The following is a 19045-nucleotide window of genomic DNA, read 5'->3' as shown; positions in this document are numbered from 1 at the left end:
CCAATCCCCTCTCCAGTGAAACAAACCAAGCAGCTACCATTTAGCTCCTGGATAAATATTTAAAGCGAAAGCCCAACGCAGCACTGAATCACATACTGCGATGAAATGCTACTGCATTGCTTCATATGTGTTGATGATTTGATGTGCTTATCGCAAAGCCCTTGTCTAAGACGTAAGCCATGTTATTGGGGAAATGGTGACATACGGAAGGAAGGACGGAAAACAGCAAGTGACATGCACGAACATCCTGTAGGATTATCCCGTCATAGTAAACATTCCTCAATCAGCGATTTCAAAGCATTTCTGGATATTTCTTTCCTTCTTTCTTTTTTTAACTGCTGTGACATCACTGATAAAGGTGCAAGAAGTGCAACGTGTTGGAAAGATTCAGGGTCATTAAATGTTGACTTTAATATGCAATATTTAGTATATTATCTGTTTTGTGTCCAAATGTCTGCAGATATAAGCACCAAAAGAGCACACATTCATACACACATGCCCCCCAACTTAACACCCCTTTCATCTCTCTTACCATCATCGTCTTCAGGTGGCCCGTCATAGGATTTATCAATAGCTGCCCTGAAGCTCTCGTTGCAGCCTCTTCCCCTGACCATATTTGGACGAGGACGGTGGAATGGGAGGAGTTCGTTTTTCCTGCTGACCTCTGACATGGCCGTCTGGAGACTCTCCAGCGAACTGGACTTCTTCAGGCCGAGGGTAGGGCCGAGTTCGACAGGACCTGATGGAGCTGAGGTGGTAGACGGAGACACAGATAAGGCAGATATGAACGTATGTACGTATTATATGTGTTGCATCAGAAATACTGCTTCAGTAAAAACAAAAAACCTGAAAAGTTTGTACATGGTAGGACATGGCCATATCTTTCAGAGTCTGATGACCCCATCAAATAGGTTCATGCCTGCTGTACTTTGCTCTGATTGGGTTAGAAAAGCCTGTGGAGACGCAGACTGGGAGCCAGAATGACCGCGACATGGCAGAACTCGGGAGAGCAGAGCCAAGGAAAAAAATACAGTGATGCAGTTAACTATGCTGTTGTTGAGTTTATGATGGATGGGAAGTCTGTTTCACTGTTACTGGTTCTCCATCGATCATCTCAAGTATGCTGTGAGAGATATTACTGAGGGAGGGAGGGATGCAGCAGAAAGGATGATGGAGAGGAGAGGGATGTATGAGAAGACAGAACAATGGAAGAAGTATTCAAGGGAAAGATCAGAGATATTGTGAAGATAGGTTGTGAAGCTTCATAATTTCCTGTGTATATAGTTTCCAAGTGGTAAAAAAAAAAAGAAGAAGCAAGACATGGCTGCATGTTCTGCATTAAGCAGAGTGCCTAACAATTGTTGCTATCCAGCTGCTGAAACTCAGCGAAAGCCAATGCCATGCTTCCTGCTTAAGTTGGACCAAGTTCAGCCTCGGGGCTCATTGTGATGTCCTCACCACTAACGAGGACCGCTGATTGTAAACCAAAGGAGGGAAAGAGGGTAACGTGTGCTTCCAATTTGGTGTGTCACCTAAAACAGGGAGGACACTGATGGCAGGCAAGATGTGGAGAAAAGGGATAGGAGGAACGACGACAGGGAGAGAGCAAATTAAGTTTCCTCCATGGAATTCCACGGTGGCGGAGAGGAAGACAGAGAAAAATGATAGGAGGGGTGGAAGGCCGGGCGTGCTGCCAGCTCAAAATACTGCTAATCCTTACACACATACACACACACACACACATTTTGGATTCCTTGCTGGCTGTGGCTTGTCGATATGATGCCACTGTGATTCATGATGGCTAAACCTGCATCACTTTAGCTAATGATTCCCTATACACACATGACCGCTCTGTGTGTGTGTGTGTGTGAGTGTGTGTGTGTGTGTCCGGTGTCAGTGTCTCAGAGCAAAAGAGATGAGAGGACTGATGTGACTTCCACATCTATTTAAACAACCATTAACCAAATACACACACGCACGCACGCGCACGCGCACACGCACACGCACACACACACACACACACACACACACACACACACACACCTAAAGAGTAATAACACACCTAGAATGTATGCACATACATAATTTAAGTCGCCTGCTGGGAGAGAAGATGGACAAGGGCCATAACTCCCATCCATAAAGATGGTCCACATGGCATTCAGATGTATACTGAAGCAGCAAACCTCATACAAGTGCTATGTGATTAATCTATATTGAATCAACCCTGGATTGATGCCGAGGATTTTTCGATTCGTCAAGACAGATACGCATCTGCATGATGTGATGATAACACAAAGTTTTCTTGTGTATCACAAACTTTGATTTATTACACACAATAGATGAAATGTTATTTCCAAACTGCACAAGGGTTTATACAAAATAACTTCATTTTTAGATTACGTGACACTATTTACACAATGGTGGATGTTTTAGACTAATAGTCATGGAACCCATAAGGATAGGCAGCTATGGCCCTTGTAATTCACTGTGAAGAATGACCTTGAAACAAAGTCAAGTTATATTTGTTATGATATGTTAGCACATGACTGACCAGATCTCTGCAGACCATCGCCTCTGGTATTCGCACCACTGGTCTTTCCAAATGTGCGATTGTCTTTGCAAAGAGTCACTCAGATCTTTCATCGAGCAATCTTGATCAAAAATCAAGGTCAACAGGATCTGCTCAGCATTTCCATATGTACCACAGGGTACTACAGTTAAATTGTTAACATGTAGTTCACCTGTACAGAAGAATCTGCATGTGTTATAACAATTGATAACCAAGTTTATAGCTTCCAGACGCTTAATAAGACTGTGTACCCCGTGCTGCTGGTCTGAAGTGAACATCAGGCTTCAATCTTAGAAAATATATTAAAGTTTTTAAAGAGACATGTATACAAAAACACATTTTCATTTTTAGGACAAAGAGTGGAGTGTAATATTTAAAAAAAATAAAAGGTTACATATGCCCATTTCAATAGGTAATCCACTGTTTGAAATCACGAAGGATCGTGGATTAGAGCTGCCAATAACATCTGAACCAAGGCCACCAAAGGCATGATTAAACTCAACATGAGTTGTCCAGGATTTTTGATGTATTATTCCTTTTATTCACACTCCAATCAGTGTCCTGAAACTCTTCAAGCCAACATGTATGCACTTGCCAACAACAAACAAAACACAAGCACAATCAAAGTTAAAACAGCATCTGACCATTTTCATTTTCAGTTACAATCCAGCATACTTATGCCTTGATTTGGACACATCGGTGTTTACTTGCCGCTACTACTTTCTCTAGATCAATACAGTCTATGTGAACCATGTGTGAGTTCTTCATTTAAACTCAATGCAAGGTGGCAGGGTCAGGGTTGATTCTCTGGGGAATCTACAAAGTTTGAGGGCGAATGCAGTCTAATAGAGCCGGTGACCTCTGAGTCCAAACTTGTCTGATTGCAGACGCTTGGATTGTAGGATGATATAAACTGTGTTAAAAATAGCTTAGTGTGGTTATCAGGGAACACACACACACACACACACACACACACACAAACGCACCCACACACACACACAAACACTGGGTGATGAGCATGCTTCCATATACTGAAACATACACACAAACACACACTTGGTCTCTCACACACACATAGTATTTTGCTGCGAGTAGCAGGATTTGTGTCACAAATGTAATTACTGCTGTCCAACTGTAAGATGATAGAATTAAGCTGCTTTTAAAGAGAGAGAGAGAGAGAGAGGGAGGGAGGGAGTGACAGAGAAGGGATGACGAGCAAGACAAGAGTAACAAAGTGGTTTGAGGGAAAGGATAGGAAAGTGGGGGGTTGGCAGAGAAAAACCGACATTGTGAAAGGATGCTACAGAAAGAGAGACAAAGAGAACAAGTTTGGGAATGAACGACAGAGAGACAAGAGACAGAGTAGGAGAGAAGAAATTAAAAATTAAAAACAAAACACAAAGACAGAGAACGCCGAGCTATCCCAAGGCTATTTTGTTGGCAGGAAGGCAATAGGCTACTTTCAAAGTCAAAATTACACCGAGCAGTGGCTTAGCAGCAGGCTGCAGCAACAAAGCCAGCAGACTCAACAATAGCACCAATAAAAAGATGCGACTCAATTTCTGCATTTTATTTTTGCATTAATACACACCCAAAAAACTGTTTTTTTTTTTAGTAAAGAGAATATTCAACCTCTATCACTGTCCCATCAGTGGAGGTCCCCCTGTGTTTCAGCCTAGAGTTGAAGAAAAACGGCACATCACAGCCAAAGTACGTCACTACCCAACCCAGCCGCTATGGCATTATGAAAGCATTCTATTTATGCACTCAGGCAATGTTTAACAAGACATATACAGAATAATTTATATATTACACGATGTTTTACATGAATAATCCATCCTAAATGCAGTCACATGGATCTTTAAAACTGCGTGATTAAATTTCCTCAACCTGCGAACATTTTTAAGAGGTAGGCGTGTGGACAATGCACAAAAAGTATGTGTCAGCGTGCATGTGTGTATCTGTTGCGAAATATCTTAGGTTGTTCCCAGAAACAACAGTTTCTTGCATATCATATATGTGAGTGTTGTGAGGGTCAATCTCCCAGAGGATGAAAAGCGGTTTTATTATCCCTCAGGGCTTCATATTAATTGAATGGGCGTCATAAACAATAAAAAAACATGTGACATCATCCTCAATCTCATGTCTCAGATCAGCATTTACTGGTTCCCTTCGAGCTTGATGCAGATGCTGCAGCGTTGGACAGCCACAATTTAAAAAGAAATACTAAGAAATAAACGATGCAAATGTAACATGGTGAATTGCTTTCCACAGAAATTGCGCTGTAACCCGAAGGTAACACAGCTGTTTCCCAACAGGAGCCAATGCGTCATTTCAATATCTTTAATGTCAAGTTAAAGAATGAAACTCTGAACTTACTTACCCTTTGTCTGAGCAGTGGGAAGTCCTGATTTGTCAAGGTTCTAACAAAAGTGTAACTAAACAGAGACAAAACCTCTAATAATTGGACAGAACTTGAAAGTCCCTCTAATGATAGTAATGTTTCTCATTCTCTAACACCTGAGCTGACACGCGAAGCTGAGAAAACGGCCATAACCATCACACTAACTACAATTAATCATTTTGTCAATGCCTCTTGCATTCGCCCCAGGTTATTTAGCCAGTGAACACAGATTCAGAAAATGAAATAAGGCGTAATGACCCCACGATCAATATTGTCGCCTCACCTTAAACACATGGGAGTGTCTTTCTGTTTTGATTGCAAGCTGAGGATCCCTGATATTCTACTTTTCAAATGTGTTTCTTAACAGTGATTACTTCAGTCCTTCCTTACACAAATATGTCACTAAAAAATGGTGCTGGAAAAAAAAAGAAGAAAAAGTTTAATAGTATTATTTTTTGGGCAGTTGCAGAAATTTCACATTAGTTATTGATTCTTCTTACAGCAGAGAAAAGCTGCATGCAGTCCCTCTGAGAGGAAGACGCAGTATCTCTCATGTATACAAGCAAGAACATACACTCTTCAACAGGCCCACAAAACTCTTACGAAATGAATCCATCACAGGGAAAGCAACTGATTGGTTCAGGACAGAAACAAATGGCCTCCATCCCCTCATGTTTCTCTCTCTCAGCTATCAGACAATGTACAGTACAACAAATGTCAGTGATCAGTGTGTGAAGCTTGATAGAGATGAATGGCTGCACCAGTAAGAAACGACGGCTTTGACCATCTCCTGATTACTGCTCACCTTTATTGGCTTACTGGGGGAGATGGAGAGGGGTCAAAGGCCATTCAATATACAGAGAGGCAGCCGAGAGTACACACACACACACACACACACACACACCATGAAATGTCAGTGTGTGCTAAACAGAGAGGCTGGAGCCAGATACCTTCACTACAACAAAACGTAAAGTATGACGGGTAAAAATGACGGAGAAGCGGTGAGTGCTTAGTTCAGCTGTTTAAATTCTGTGTCTAAGAATGACTGTAAAGTGCTAATGTGTGGTGGCACTGAGTAGAGTTCGCACACATCCACACACAAAGACGCGCTGCTCTCCTTGTGACAAATTAATCCATCAATCCACATCAGCCTAACAAGGTGGCATTCAGGTTAATTCCACAGCAAAGTCTGTAAGAGCCAGTGAGACAGGGAAACAATGAAAAACTGAATAAAAAAAATATCCCAGAAAAAAAAAAAAACTGAGAGAGAGAGAGTGAGAGAGATGAAGAGAGAAATAAAGAGACAATCACAGCGAGAAGGAGACAGAAGGGGATATAGAGAGATCCAGTTTTGGCAGAGCTTGTCAGTGTGCGACTGTTGTCAAAGTCAAAGTTCCACTAGGGAGAGATTCAGACAATGGACTGCACCAGTCTCCCTCAGCATCACACTGGCCCCCTGACACACAGACACACAAACGCACACACAGACATTTTCAGAGAGATGCTGTTCGTTCTAAGCTCCTCTGTCTGTTTGTCAGTCTCTAAGCCTGAATGGCGTTGGCAAGAAAGAGAGTGGGTGAGAGTGAAAGAGAGACAGAGAGACAGAGTGAAAGAGAGACAGAGAGACAGAGAGAGAGAGAGGGGGAGAGCTGGTGATAATACAAAGACATACAACTATAACAAAAGTGGACAGGCATTTTGGTGATTGAGTTTTTTTTTTTTTACTTGGATGTGTTTATGTATAGCAGTGTGTCCTCACAAGCATAGGATGAGAATAACTCCACAGAATGCCAGTCATCACATCTTTAAGAAGCATCTGTGCTGGGACTTGTGCGACTATTAAACTCTCTCACACACATTAAAGAAACCCAAGTGCATGACTGAAGACGTTAGTACACATGCGCACATACTCCCTACACACACTTTTCCCTGACAAGCTTTTCATCATTCCTGTGGATGTTCATTGCTCACCATTTATTTTCATAAGGAAACATCTCTCCTACACCGATTCGAAGACACACACACACACACACACACACACACACACACACACAGACACAGACACAGACACAGAGCTCCAGGCTGTCCCCATCACCAAAGGAAAACACGGTGAAAGAAACACAGCTGCAACCGTTCATTTTATGTCCTGTCAGCAGTATTTGTGAGTGAGTGTGAGTTTGACTGCACTGTCCTATTTAAAGCGGTCTGAGGAGAGAATCACTCCACGCAAGATAGACTGATATATGCTGGTTTTACTTTCTTTCTTTCACCATGACACTGTTCACATCTGTATAGCGAACTTTATATTCTGACAGTGTCTTAAATGATATCATTGAATGATATAATTTGTCCATCACTGCATTTCATCTTTCCTCTTCCTGCTAATAAATCAAATGTATTATTGGAATGCTTGGGCTCCTCACCACAGAAACCATGAGGCACGTCTGACCACAAAGACACACAAACACACTCCGTCAAGTAGTGTTTACAGTTTCTCCATCAGTATTTATAACATTAGAATGATGAATTGGGGACTTTTCTATGTATATTAAAAATAAGTACTGTTTAAAATTTACTGAAGGGAATTACAGAATTTGCTCAACTGCAGCCTCCACACATGGGAAAAGTATTTAGTCACAAAAACACACTTAAGTTTCTCACTCACACGCTCACTTTCAGGGGAAGGTTTCCACACACGTATACACACACACACTTTGTAATATGGTCTCCTATTTCCATCACTTTGCATCTCAGATTCTGCAAAATTATAATATAATATGACATCTTCCAAGGTTCACATTTTCCACAAGATGATGGAGTCTTTCCATTACCATAACATTACCATAACGGTAATAGTTTTGTGTGTGTGTGTGTGTGTGTGTGTGTGTGTGTGTGTGTGTGTGTGTGTGTGTGTGTGCGTGCGTGTGCCCGGTGGTTTCTCTGGGTGTGGAGACCACTGCAGTAAGTGAAAACAGCATTCCCAGAAGTCATTGTCTTTAAAACTGCTCACTTCCCAGGACCCAACCCCACACTCCCCTCTCTCTGTCACTCAACAAAGTCCATGCAGCTGTCTGACGTCCCAGCGCACGGTTGTTGGAAGCATTTCACTTATAAAAAATACATTAGAGCAAAGGAAAGTGGGTTTGCAAAAAAAAAACGACCATGGTTGCCAGGCACACACTCTATTTAACAACTCTCCGGGCTATATGGCATTGTAAAACAGGAGACACGTTCACAAGCGACAGGTACACGGTATGTGTAAACAGGCTTTAGTGTAGTGTATATAAAGTCATGTTGTCTGTCTTTCGCAGGGGAAAAGACAGGAGCACTTGAAGGCTTTGCTGGACATTCGACCGGCATGTTACTGTGGAAAACACAGCTAGAACTACAGAGGGTGAAAACTGTGGTTAGATTTCGGATGATTAAAAAAAAAAAAATTTTGCTCTCACTTTGTAATTTTCATATATTACACAACCATCACCAGGTCAAGTCATTCCAGGTCAGTTTAGATTCACTGCTAACAGACACTGCAACAGTAAATAAAACCACACAGTATAATTCACTGACAGTGCCATGTTGTTTGTCTTAGTCCAATATTTCTGTTTTTGTTCTGCAGCATATGTTCTAGATACAGACGGTGTTTTAAAAACAAGCTATAGTCTACAGTGCAGCACAATAAAGCAGAGCAAGCAGGAGAAAATGCGACCATTAACCAAATTTACCCCATACTCCTCCATATCAAGGCTATAGAGACAATCTAGGCATTTAATCCCCCAGGTCTCCCTAACACGTTCATCCAGCCGAGCCCCATAACTTTGTCACGCTCTTCAACCTAAATTACAAGCCCTATTCCCCGAGCTTGCTTCATGTCATTCACTCAGCTCTGTCAGTGGGAAACAATGTGCTCTGCAGGTCCTGGAACACAAAGGAAAGTCACTGACAATGAGGCTGATTTCATTTTACACCTGAAGCCAATTCATCGTTATTCAAGATCTTTCCGTTTTACAAATCTTCTGACAGCGAGAAGGGCCCCGTACGTTTTGACATCGCTAATAAAAGCTGACAAAAACATAAACAGATGTTAAGATTCAGTTTGCTGACATTAAAGCTTTGTTTTGGAAACCTAAAGGAATACATAACCAGAGTCTATGACACTAGAGTTGTACAGTATTTCTGTTTTATATTTCCTTCTTCATGCAAAGCCTTGCCTCTCCATGTTTACCACGAAGTAATCCTCTTTTTCTTATTCAAGATGTTTCCTCACCTGCCCTTTTACACCAGCATATCTTGTTCAGAACACATTTAACCACTGTCTAAGTTGCGGATCATACGGCAAGCTTTCTAGCATACGGTTGCACTTTAGCTCCAAACCCAGGATTAAAAAGTGAAAAAAGATGTTTCTCCATCTTTTTCAGCTTTTAGAAGAAGAGAAAAGTTAGTTTTGTTATATTAGAGTTTCGCTCTAATAAAATAAATGTCTTACATTGTTTCCATATATTGTCTTTTATGGTCAATATACTGCCTTTCTTGCTCCCTTTCGATTGGTTATGGACCCAGTGCAAAAAGTCAATACCATAGCGTCGAGTGGTGCAGTGGGTTGAGCAGGCGCCCCATATGTAGAGGCTACAGTCCTCGCTGCGGTCAGCCCCGGTTCAAATCCCGCATTGATGGCCCTTTACTGCATGTCATTCCCCCTCTCTCTGCCTCCCCATTCCCAGTCTCTCTCTACATTGCTATCTAATAAAGGCATAAAATGCCAAAAAATATACTTTAAAAAGTCAATACCACCATGTATAAAACTGAGGCACAGCAGAATGTGGAAAAAGGCTGGGCTGATTGACAGGGATAAAGTGGCAGACAGCAAGACAGACACACACACACACACACACACACACACACACACACACACACACACACACACACACACACACAGTGGAATGAGGTAGAGTGCTCTTACATTCAAGCAGCTACAAATGAAATGGGGGAGACTTCAAGGCAAAGCAAAAAAGAAAAGTTCGACATGAAACTTTTATAAAGAAGTGTGTGCAGGCTAATAAGGTGAAAGGTTTTGAAGCATCAGTCATCTTTGTTCCCCTGTGCTCTTGCTTTCCTTTAAGATGAGTGTGTTCTCTCTTGTTCTATCTCTTCTGTCTCTTTCTCTCTCTCCTACCCTCATGAGCAAGCTTGTCTATGCATATCTGTAAGAAGTGGCCACAGTCTGGCCCTTCTCCTCTCACTCCAGTCCTTCCGCAATTCTCACTTTCATCTGCACTTTGAACAAGTTAAGGATTAAGGAATGTCTATAGAGCCAGAAAGGAGTCAAGTGTATATAGGAGGCAGAAGAGGCAGGATGAAAGAGGAAGAGTGAAGTGGCACGTACATGTGACTGGAGAGAGGATAGAGAAAATGGGGGAAACATGGCTTCAAACACAGTGATGAACTCGGTGACATGACAGATACAGCAACGGTCGTTTTGATTGCATAACTTTTTTCTTTTTTTAAATTGAAAAGAAGACAGAGAACCTTTTATATGAATTTGCATCAGCATATATTGTATCTACTCTTTCTTCGTTGACACTTTTCTCTTGTTTTATTGTAGTGGCAAATCATCGCTCATCATGGTGCATTTCATTCTGACTTGAAATTGAGCCCAAGTGTGCACTTCCTTGCAAATAAAGACTAAAGATAAAAACACATGCACATGTGACAAGTATTGTCATCTGCAGGTTTCACAAGATCAAGTTTAATGCTGTTGCTCTCACTTTCTGTTTCTTGCTTCACGCTTTTCACGTCGGTTCAGTTTGTTACTTTTCTCCTACGTGAAACTCTGCCCTTTGCTCTCTTTCTTGCCGTCTTTGGAAAACACCATCATTTTTTTTTTTAAATTAAACAGCATTTGGTGAAATGTTTGTGAATGTGTCTCAGTGTCTCTCTGCGTCTATGATGTGGATTATCGTGCATGTGTAGGCAGTATCTGAGTTTGGCTCACCAGCAGTGTTTCCAATCAGGGATCCTACGTTGCTCTCATCTGCCACTGAAACAAAACATAAAAAGTGTTAATATATATACATGAACTCACACACTTTTTTATTGCTGTAGATATTACTCCCTTCCCTTGACGTCTACATTTTCCAATTTTTTGTGCTCGACTTGCCAACTGTGCAAAAGTGTTTCTCATCCCCAAAAAACTTTTTTTCTTTTTTAAATTTAAATTGCACTTCTCCTTCCTCCCTCCGTCTCAGCTCCTCCTTCTGTCTCCATCATTCTCTATCAGACTATTATTCTTTCTGTCTCATTTTACAAGATGGTGCAGTAGCTGCTCTTTTTCTCTGCGATGTTCAGTCAGCTTCACTGCTACTGAAGTCATTTCCCTTCCTCCCTTCTCCACCACTTCATTTGTCATTCACCCTCCCTCATCTCCTTCAGTCATCCTATTTCCCTCTATTTGCCATTCTATCTTCTCAATCCATCCAGCAGCGTTCTTCTCTCCCTCTTTCCCTCCTTTGCTCCTTGTTAATCCTCCTTTCACTTTCTACGTCTCCGCCAGTCCTTATTTTGCTTTTTACTCACTATTTCCTAAAGCCACAAAGCAGTCCAGAGCCAACAAGAAACACATTGACTGGTAGCCAAATACACACTCTCACACACACACACTCAGACCACAAAAACCAAGCAGTAACATGGCTTCTCACAGCAAATACTTTTATAATGAAAACCAAGCCTGAAGTGTAATTCTAGCTGTGTGTGTGTCTGATGGCATGAGTCTGCGGTGAATCAACATGAATGCTTCAGCAACCCAGTAGTTTGCGGATCAGCGTGCATGTGTATGCGCCTACATCAGCAGATCTGTAGATGCCACGTGTGTGACGCACAAAGAAGCTCATCACCAGGGAGGGACTCTCAGAGAGGTACAATCAAGTAGACTAACAGGGCTGCAATTTAAGTTTGGACTGAAATAATTACTGACACGCACTCCATTTTGATTAATTCCAACAACCTTTGTAATCTTAAAACTGAGCCACAGAACTGATGTGGTTCCGCTCACCTTCACACTGAACGAACTTGAGTGACAAACTCTGACAAAGACAAAGGCTGAGAGAGAGAAGAAGAGACAGAGATGGAGAGAGAGAGAGAGGAGGACAGTGAGAACCAGGGCAGGGAGTTCATAATTTGGAACCAATCTTAAATTATTGTTAAATGATTAATTGGGCTGGGGCGGAAAATGAAATCAGGACAAATTAAATAAAAATGAAATTATGTAACTGACCCACGAATGAAATGCTGAGAATGCTGTCTCTGCCTCTCTTTCTAGTTTTTTTTTTTTTCTCCTTCACACAAACACACACACACACACACATTTTAACACAAACACAACAGGCAAAATACAACATGGTCTCACAAAACAATGACTGGAAAAGTAGCAGTAAAATGTAGATCTCACGTTGCACAAAATGACACTGATTAAAATCATGACTTGCACATGAATTCACATGGAGTAATTATACACTATTATCAGCAGCATTTACAGACATGAAGCGCTGGAAGGTTTGAAAACAGCAACAAAAAGCTCTCTTGCTCAAGGAAGAAGAAGCTACAACAACAGAAGCTACATGCACAGATGCTGTGGCCACATCTGTCCCACTCTGTTTTTATGCCGCACTCGTTACAATCTAGGATGTAATTAGCCAGTAGTTGGCAGTGAATTAATACTTAGACTTAGCTCAGGTAGCGTTGTCCTAAATCACGTAGTAGCCATAAACTATGTAACACCGCCTGATGTTGAACTACATGTGTCACGTTGTAATCAAAAAGTGCCTCATAAAATAAGCAGCTTGAAAAACTACATATCTTACCAAAAGTTTGACCTTCAATAGATTTATATTTTCATGATCGCACATGAAGTGGAAGATATATTATCATGGCGGCGTCTACGTGTGTCTCTGTAAATATTACACTCTTTTGAACTCTGTTACTCAAAACTACACCTGAAAGAAACTCACCACGTGTCCTTGTATGGAGCATCTACATACAGTACTAATGAGCCGAGTCTGATTTCCATATGCTTATGCAAAGGCAAGTATGCTGACAAGGAATTATTTGCTAATTTGATGCTCAAGTTAGGTTACTTTATTACCTCATTAGGAAACCTGGTTACTGTTCATATGTAGTGGTGATTATAGCAGAACTTCAGGGTTGTTATTGGTGCACTACGTATTAGTCTCATTCTCCCTGTTCTCTCACAACTTAGAACATTGTACACAACCCCTAAGTATATATATATACATATTTACTATCACCACGGAGCAGGCCGGGTTTCTGGATCTCTCTGAACAGCACTTTGTCACAATTAACAAAGTATCTTAATAATCACAAGGAGAACAGCAGAGAGGGATCTAACAGGATTTCAGGCTAGTTTAAAGGGATAACATTTATCCTCAAAGATGGAAGGTTCTCCTCTCTAAACTATTTCTGGATATAAAACAGCTTTGTAATCTTGGTTAAATCTTGTTCCCCTACTGTCAACATAGAAAAAAAAAAGAGAGAGTTTGTTAATAAGCTGTTATTACTGCTGCTCAATGGTTTGGCAATGAAAACATGTTGTGCCATTCAAGCAAACATGAATTCAATTCTAATATGTTAGTCTCGCATTTAGTGAAAATCAAGTGTCTGAAAAAACAAAGGAGGTGATGTACAGATATACAATATATGCCATCAGTCTGTTATTCTTCTAGAAACGGACATATACGCTATTCAAACAGTCTCCTGCTCTTTTGTCTCATTTTCTCATTTTCTCACACACACACAAACACACACACACACACACACACACACACACACACACACACACACACAAACACACACACAGCTGGCAGTGGAGCCAGCTTGAGGAGGAGGACTGAAGGAAGTGACATTTGAAACAATAAGCTTTTGTTGTGCTTCTGCATCCACTGTCATATTACACAGATGTATGCATGAGCACAGACGTAACTACACACACATACACATATTTTCTAAAGCTGACTTTTTTACCAATCACTGAAATGTCACTGAACCCTTGCATCCGAGTGTCAGTAACCAGAGAGCAACAGGTGACAGACACGACCGGGGAAAGCGGGACGCACGGTGGCTGCAAGAGTAGCCTCTCTGACTTGTTCTTGCATAAATAAAAGACCATGATGAATGTGAATTAACATCCTGTGGCACAAACTGTGACTCATATCTCACTTTCTTTGTTAGAAGTTAGAAAGGGTTCGAAACAGAAACGGAGGGAGAGGTTGGGTGGGTAACTGTGCAGCCTGCCGTTTCTAGGCATCTTTAAAGCCACGAGAGCTTTCTTAGTTACAAAGAAATTCACAGACAAGCCGAAAGACAATCAAGTGTCTCTCCTCCACTTCCTCTACGTTAACTTATATTTCCTCCGTGTCGCCTCTCATCTAAGTCCTTCCTTCTCTGCGATACAAGTCTTCCTCTGATAAGAACTTTCTCCTGTTATTGATGGAGCAAGTGGGTTATATTACTGGGCTATGTTTTAATTATTAACACAATTCAGACTTCAATGTATAACACATAAATGCTTCCACAGAAGGAGTCATGGAAGCATAAGATACCAGATTTCCCCATCCTAGTAAGAAGAAAAAACACAACCACACAAACAAACACGCAACGACAAAAATAAGATCAAAACCATTTTTTGACAGATGCCAATTGCAAAGCTCACGCAGCGGGGATCAATGGTTGCCCACCCACATGTGTAGCTGTGCCTGCGTGTATGGTGTCGGTATCAGTCTGCAGAAGTGTCAGTCTGCATGTGGCTTCGAGGAGCATGCCAGTGGTGCAGCAGCCATGCATCAAGCAGGGATACTTAAATATATGTGAGCATAAGATGCATGCGGCCACCATGCAGAGCAGATAAACAGAAAAAATCACCCCACCAGTGTGCTGCTGGTTCTGAGTCGTACCCAGGTCCATGCTCTTGGAGGCTTTAACATGCTGGTGGAACTGTCGCTGGCTCTGGTTGTGGCTCTGGGTGGGAGACTGGGGCTGAGCTGGGCTGGAGATGTGAGAGTTTTCCCTAGAACGAATCGATGATACAGTCAGTACAACACAATGTCGCTGTTGGTAGAATGTTGACAGAAAGAACGCTCAGCTTAATCCCTGTTACTGTTTTTAATCCTTGAGGTCTGTTATTTGTTACTTACTCTTTTTAAATTATAATGTAGTTGATTTTTATTTCTCCTGTAGCCTCCATGGAGACAGCACACAGACAGAATGCTGGTCTAGCATCCATGAATTACTGGAATTAGTTTGTAGACAAGTGTTGCATTGCACACTTTGTATTTTGAGAGTAGAGATCTGACCAGCAGGACTATATGTACTGAGACCTTTGATGAAGGCAGGTACAAAATATAATCATGTTGATCTGTGAAACAACTGCACTTCAAACTTGAACAGAGAAACTGAGGCCAATTTGAATTTGTGGCACATTTCTAATCTAAACTAAACAGAATATATTGAGTCAGTTTACTATCTAGTGCAGTTGGATTTAACCTGTCAGGTTGATTAAGTCTTTTGCATCTAAAATATTTGACAACACAAGCTACAATGACAAATAATTTTGCAACATGTAATGTAAAACCACAGTCACTGATACATCTTTAAACAGCATTTTTTAAAATAAAAAAAGTATACTAATTATATTTCCACACATTTTCCTTAAGGCTGCAAATATATACATACATACAGATCATTTAATACAAAAGAAAGTCATCATTTGTTTTGTTTTATCATTTATCTTTGCATATGATTAATTTCTAAAACACTCTATGTGGCAACTATGCAAGACAAAACGTACATGAACACGAACCTTTCCTGTAGGTAGGAGTGTTGGGTAGATCCGCTGAACTCCTCATGTCCATACAGCTCGCCCTCCTCTTCCTCATCCATGTGAGAATAACTCCCATTGGTCACTGAAAAGAAAAAAGAAAATATCTCTCCACTGTCCATCGATATGCAGAGCATGTTTAGAACAGCCATTAGTACATCAACATAAAGTATAGTTCCTTCTAAATCTACTGTGACACTGATGAGCATCTTAGGAGGTGATTCTTGCTTTTCCAATCTCATTGGCTAGCCAGACTCTGTGTTTACCGTGGATAAAACAAGGCACAGCTGAGTAGAGGTTTTATATGAGTTCACTGTATCACATATAGAAATGATTAAGTGTCTCTCTGGTGTTTTGTTTATAGAGAAACTAGCTGAGTGATGGGACCTGGAAACAGACTGACGGTACACTAGACTCACTCAGATTAACAAACACAGTGCAGTACAGCATTTCTGTCCAGAAGCCGTACGCCAGCACTCTTACATACACAAACCAACAAAATCATCTGCTCGTGAGCTTCACAGGGCCGTGCATGAAGACTGAGATGAACATAGTGAGCATATGGATAAAGACAGAACAGGTGGATTAAGCCGCAGGATTGTTTTGAGACGTCTCTAAGGATATCCTTGGAGGATATGATTTTTGGTGCCAAAATGTAAAAAATAGCTACTATTAGTATCCATTAGAACTGCTGTCAGCTCGAACTGATCACAGAAGCAAGCAATACATTTTTCTGATGCTACATCCATACTAACATTCATTTTAAAACGGACTATTGGGAGATGAGTATCGCCGTCCACACTACCACAACCGAAGACTATAGTAAAATATAGTACCACACCTGATAACTCATATCACACGACAATGACGCCGGTGTAAACAGGAAGCGGATTGTCTACTCTACAAACAAGGAAAGGCGGCGTTTTATAAAGGCAGAGTTAAAAATGCTGAATTTAACGGCACAACAGCTGCTAGAAAAGAAAACAAGGTCAGGAACGCTTGTAATTCATTATTCATGTTGCATTCACCACTGGTAGTTGAGGCCGATAAGACCCAACCAAGGAGCAAACGTGGGTGTCTGTGTCATCGTTTCCCAAAGGTCTCCGTTTCTGGATGTCCAGACTACAACACACCCCAAAGTTTCAAACTAAAACAAAAAGTCTCTGTTTTAACTCTGATGGAGTGTGGACGCCAAAGTGACTAAAACTAAAACCTATTAGTTTGGATGTAGCCTCAGCCTCCTCTGAGGTTTACAGGTGGTGATGATCTGAAACTCCAAAATAGGAGGGGGAACACTTTAACCAAACACACTCTACTGTGTTCTGTTGTTTACATAAACCTACTCTGTAAATGTTCAGGAAACCAGCCATTAGCGAAGGGGAGAACACTGGAAACACTAGAAAGCAGAAACTTTAACTCACTTGAGAATAAAAACCAGAGTGATTGAAAGACGAGTGAAATAGTCCAACGGAGTCAGGAAGAGATAAGCAGTTGGATGAGGAAAAATATAAGGGAAACATAAAAAGGATGAGAACCTCACATCAAATGCAGCTGCTCTTCATCTGCAGAACTTACTGCAGATGTAGAGCGGTGATACGGCTGCGTCTGCTTGATAAACGAGCTTATGACAACTTCATACACAGACATTTAAACGCACCCGAGCACAATTTACATACAGTCATCACTTCTCAGAGTGCAAGGCTGCCATACAAGACATGCTGAGATTATTGCACAATCCTCAAAGTGTGTCCTTTATGTGCTTGCATCCTCACATGCGTGACTGAAAGTTGAGACGTCTGGAGTTGGAGGAAAACGGCAGCATCTGAAGATATCTCATCCTCTCATCTCTATCCCTCCGTCTCACTCTCTCTACACTAATCACCTGCTTTATTTTTCTTCTGCTCCCATTCTTGCAATCTTCTGATATTTTGGCTGTCATTTATCTCTCCTTTCAGATCTCCTATAAATCATTTTATCTCCCACTCAGTTTTCAGCCTTTTTTTTTTTTTCTAAACTTCCTCCTCCCTCCTCCTCCTCCTCCTCCTCCTCGCTGCCAGCACCTTAATCAGCTGAACTGTCAAAAACACATTCTTCTTTCACCTCACACACACACAAATCTGTTCTCACTGACTCCCACTATTTGAAGTGAAAAAAGGCATTTGTTGTGTGGATGATAGATGAATAGCAGTTTGCTCCAATAGCAGATATATGAGTCCTCTTCTTCTGCTCTCAACTTTTCCTTCCTACCATCTGTATTTGTCTACAATGTCTCTGTCTAATCATCTCTGCTCCTCTCTCTTACTCCAGCATCTCCACCCTTGCTTTTCGCCCTCCAAAAAGGAAACCAGTTACCGAGAATTCAACATATAAATCTGACAGCCTGTGATAATACTGGGAGGTTTTTTTTTCTTAAAAAATCTATCTTAAAAACAGGGGCCTGCATCGTTACGCTGAAACTTTTCTGATTAATCAAGATTAATTTACTTGGGCAATGATTCTCCAGATGACATTATACAACTGTTTTCACAGGCTGATTAGCAGTAACCATGGTGAGAAAACTGATCTTCATGTGTCTCCTTTAGTGAGAAACTACTGAGTCATTATTACATTACGTCATTTCCATCCCAAAACCTAAATCTAAATATGCTTCGATGAAAAATTGGAGAAGATTGCATAATATCTGAAGCTAAACTAAAACTATATCATATTATTTTGTGCCTCCAAATAGATTAACTCTTCAGAGAGAGAGAGGGAGAATACAAAGAGACAAAGTGCACAGAAAGGGATAAAAAGAGAGAGAGTAAGACTTGTGGTAGCAAAATATAATGAGAAGCAGAGATGGATAAGAGATAAAGAGAAAGATCTATAAATGCAAAAATAACACATCTGCATAAATACATATGTAGGGAATAATTAAAGTCAATTTATTCTTCTGCAGAAGCACACATCGGTGCAAGAGAAAGATTTCTTCATTTTAATTTGGGCTTCAATGCCAGATAAAATGGATTCAGCATGTGAAATAGTTCATTAGGAGAGTAAAATACTGGCAACAGATCAACAGAGCCTGAGAAATGTGCTTACTGTATACAGACACACACTTACACACGCTAACACACACAGTAATGTGTGTATGTAAATGACACCACAGCTGAGGTGAATTTAAACAGCAAAGTGTTTTCAAGGTCAAAGT

At 41.0% G+C, this 19045-nt stretch overlaps 1 protein-coding gene across 5 annotated transcripts in view; it reads right to left on the bottom strand.

Moving 5' to 3' along the window:
* pard3bb (par-3 family cell polarity regulator beta b) overlaps nucleotides 1–19045 on the bottom strand; it is a 200585-nt gene that overhangs the window by 88099 nt on the left and 93441 nt on the right. For 4 of the 5 annotated variants that reach the window (XM_023424879.2, XM_023424876.2, XM_023424877.2 and 1 more), the window contains 4 exons: nucleotides 15838–15940; nucleotides 14906–15045; nucleotides 10963–11007; nucleotides 533–748 (listed from right to left, as the gene is read on the bottom strand). In XM_023424879.2, the coding sequence (XP_023280647.1) occupies nucleotides 533–748; nucleotides 10963–11007; nucleotides 14906–15045; nucleotides 15838–15940 (504 nt within the window). The remainder of the gene's footprint in view (nucleotides 1–532; nucleotides 749–10962; nucleotides 11008–14905; nucleotides 15046–15837; nucleotides 15941–19045) is intronic. The other variant, XM_023424878.2, reaches the window with a different exon arrangement.

The sequence above is a fragment of the Seriola lalandi genome, unplaced genomic scaffold (genome assembly GCF_002814215.2).
Source record: "Seriola lalandi dorsalis isolate HSWRI2012SDOR001 ecotype SW California unplaced genomic scaffold, Sedor1 jcf7180002054758, whole genome shotgun sequence".
Classification (NCBI taxonomy): domain Eukaryota; kingdom Metazoa; phylum Chordata; class Actinopteri; order Carangiformes; family Carangidae; genus Seriola; species Seriola lalandi.
The sequence above is the reverse complement of the archived record's forward strand: the minus strand, read 5'-3'. Positions and strand labels throughout refer to the sequence as shown.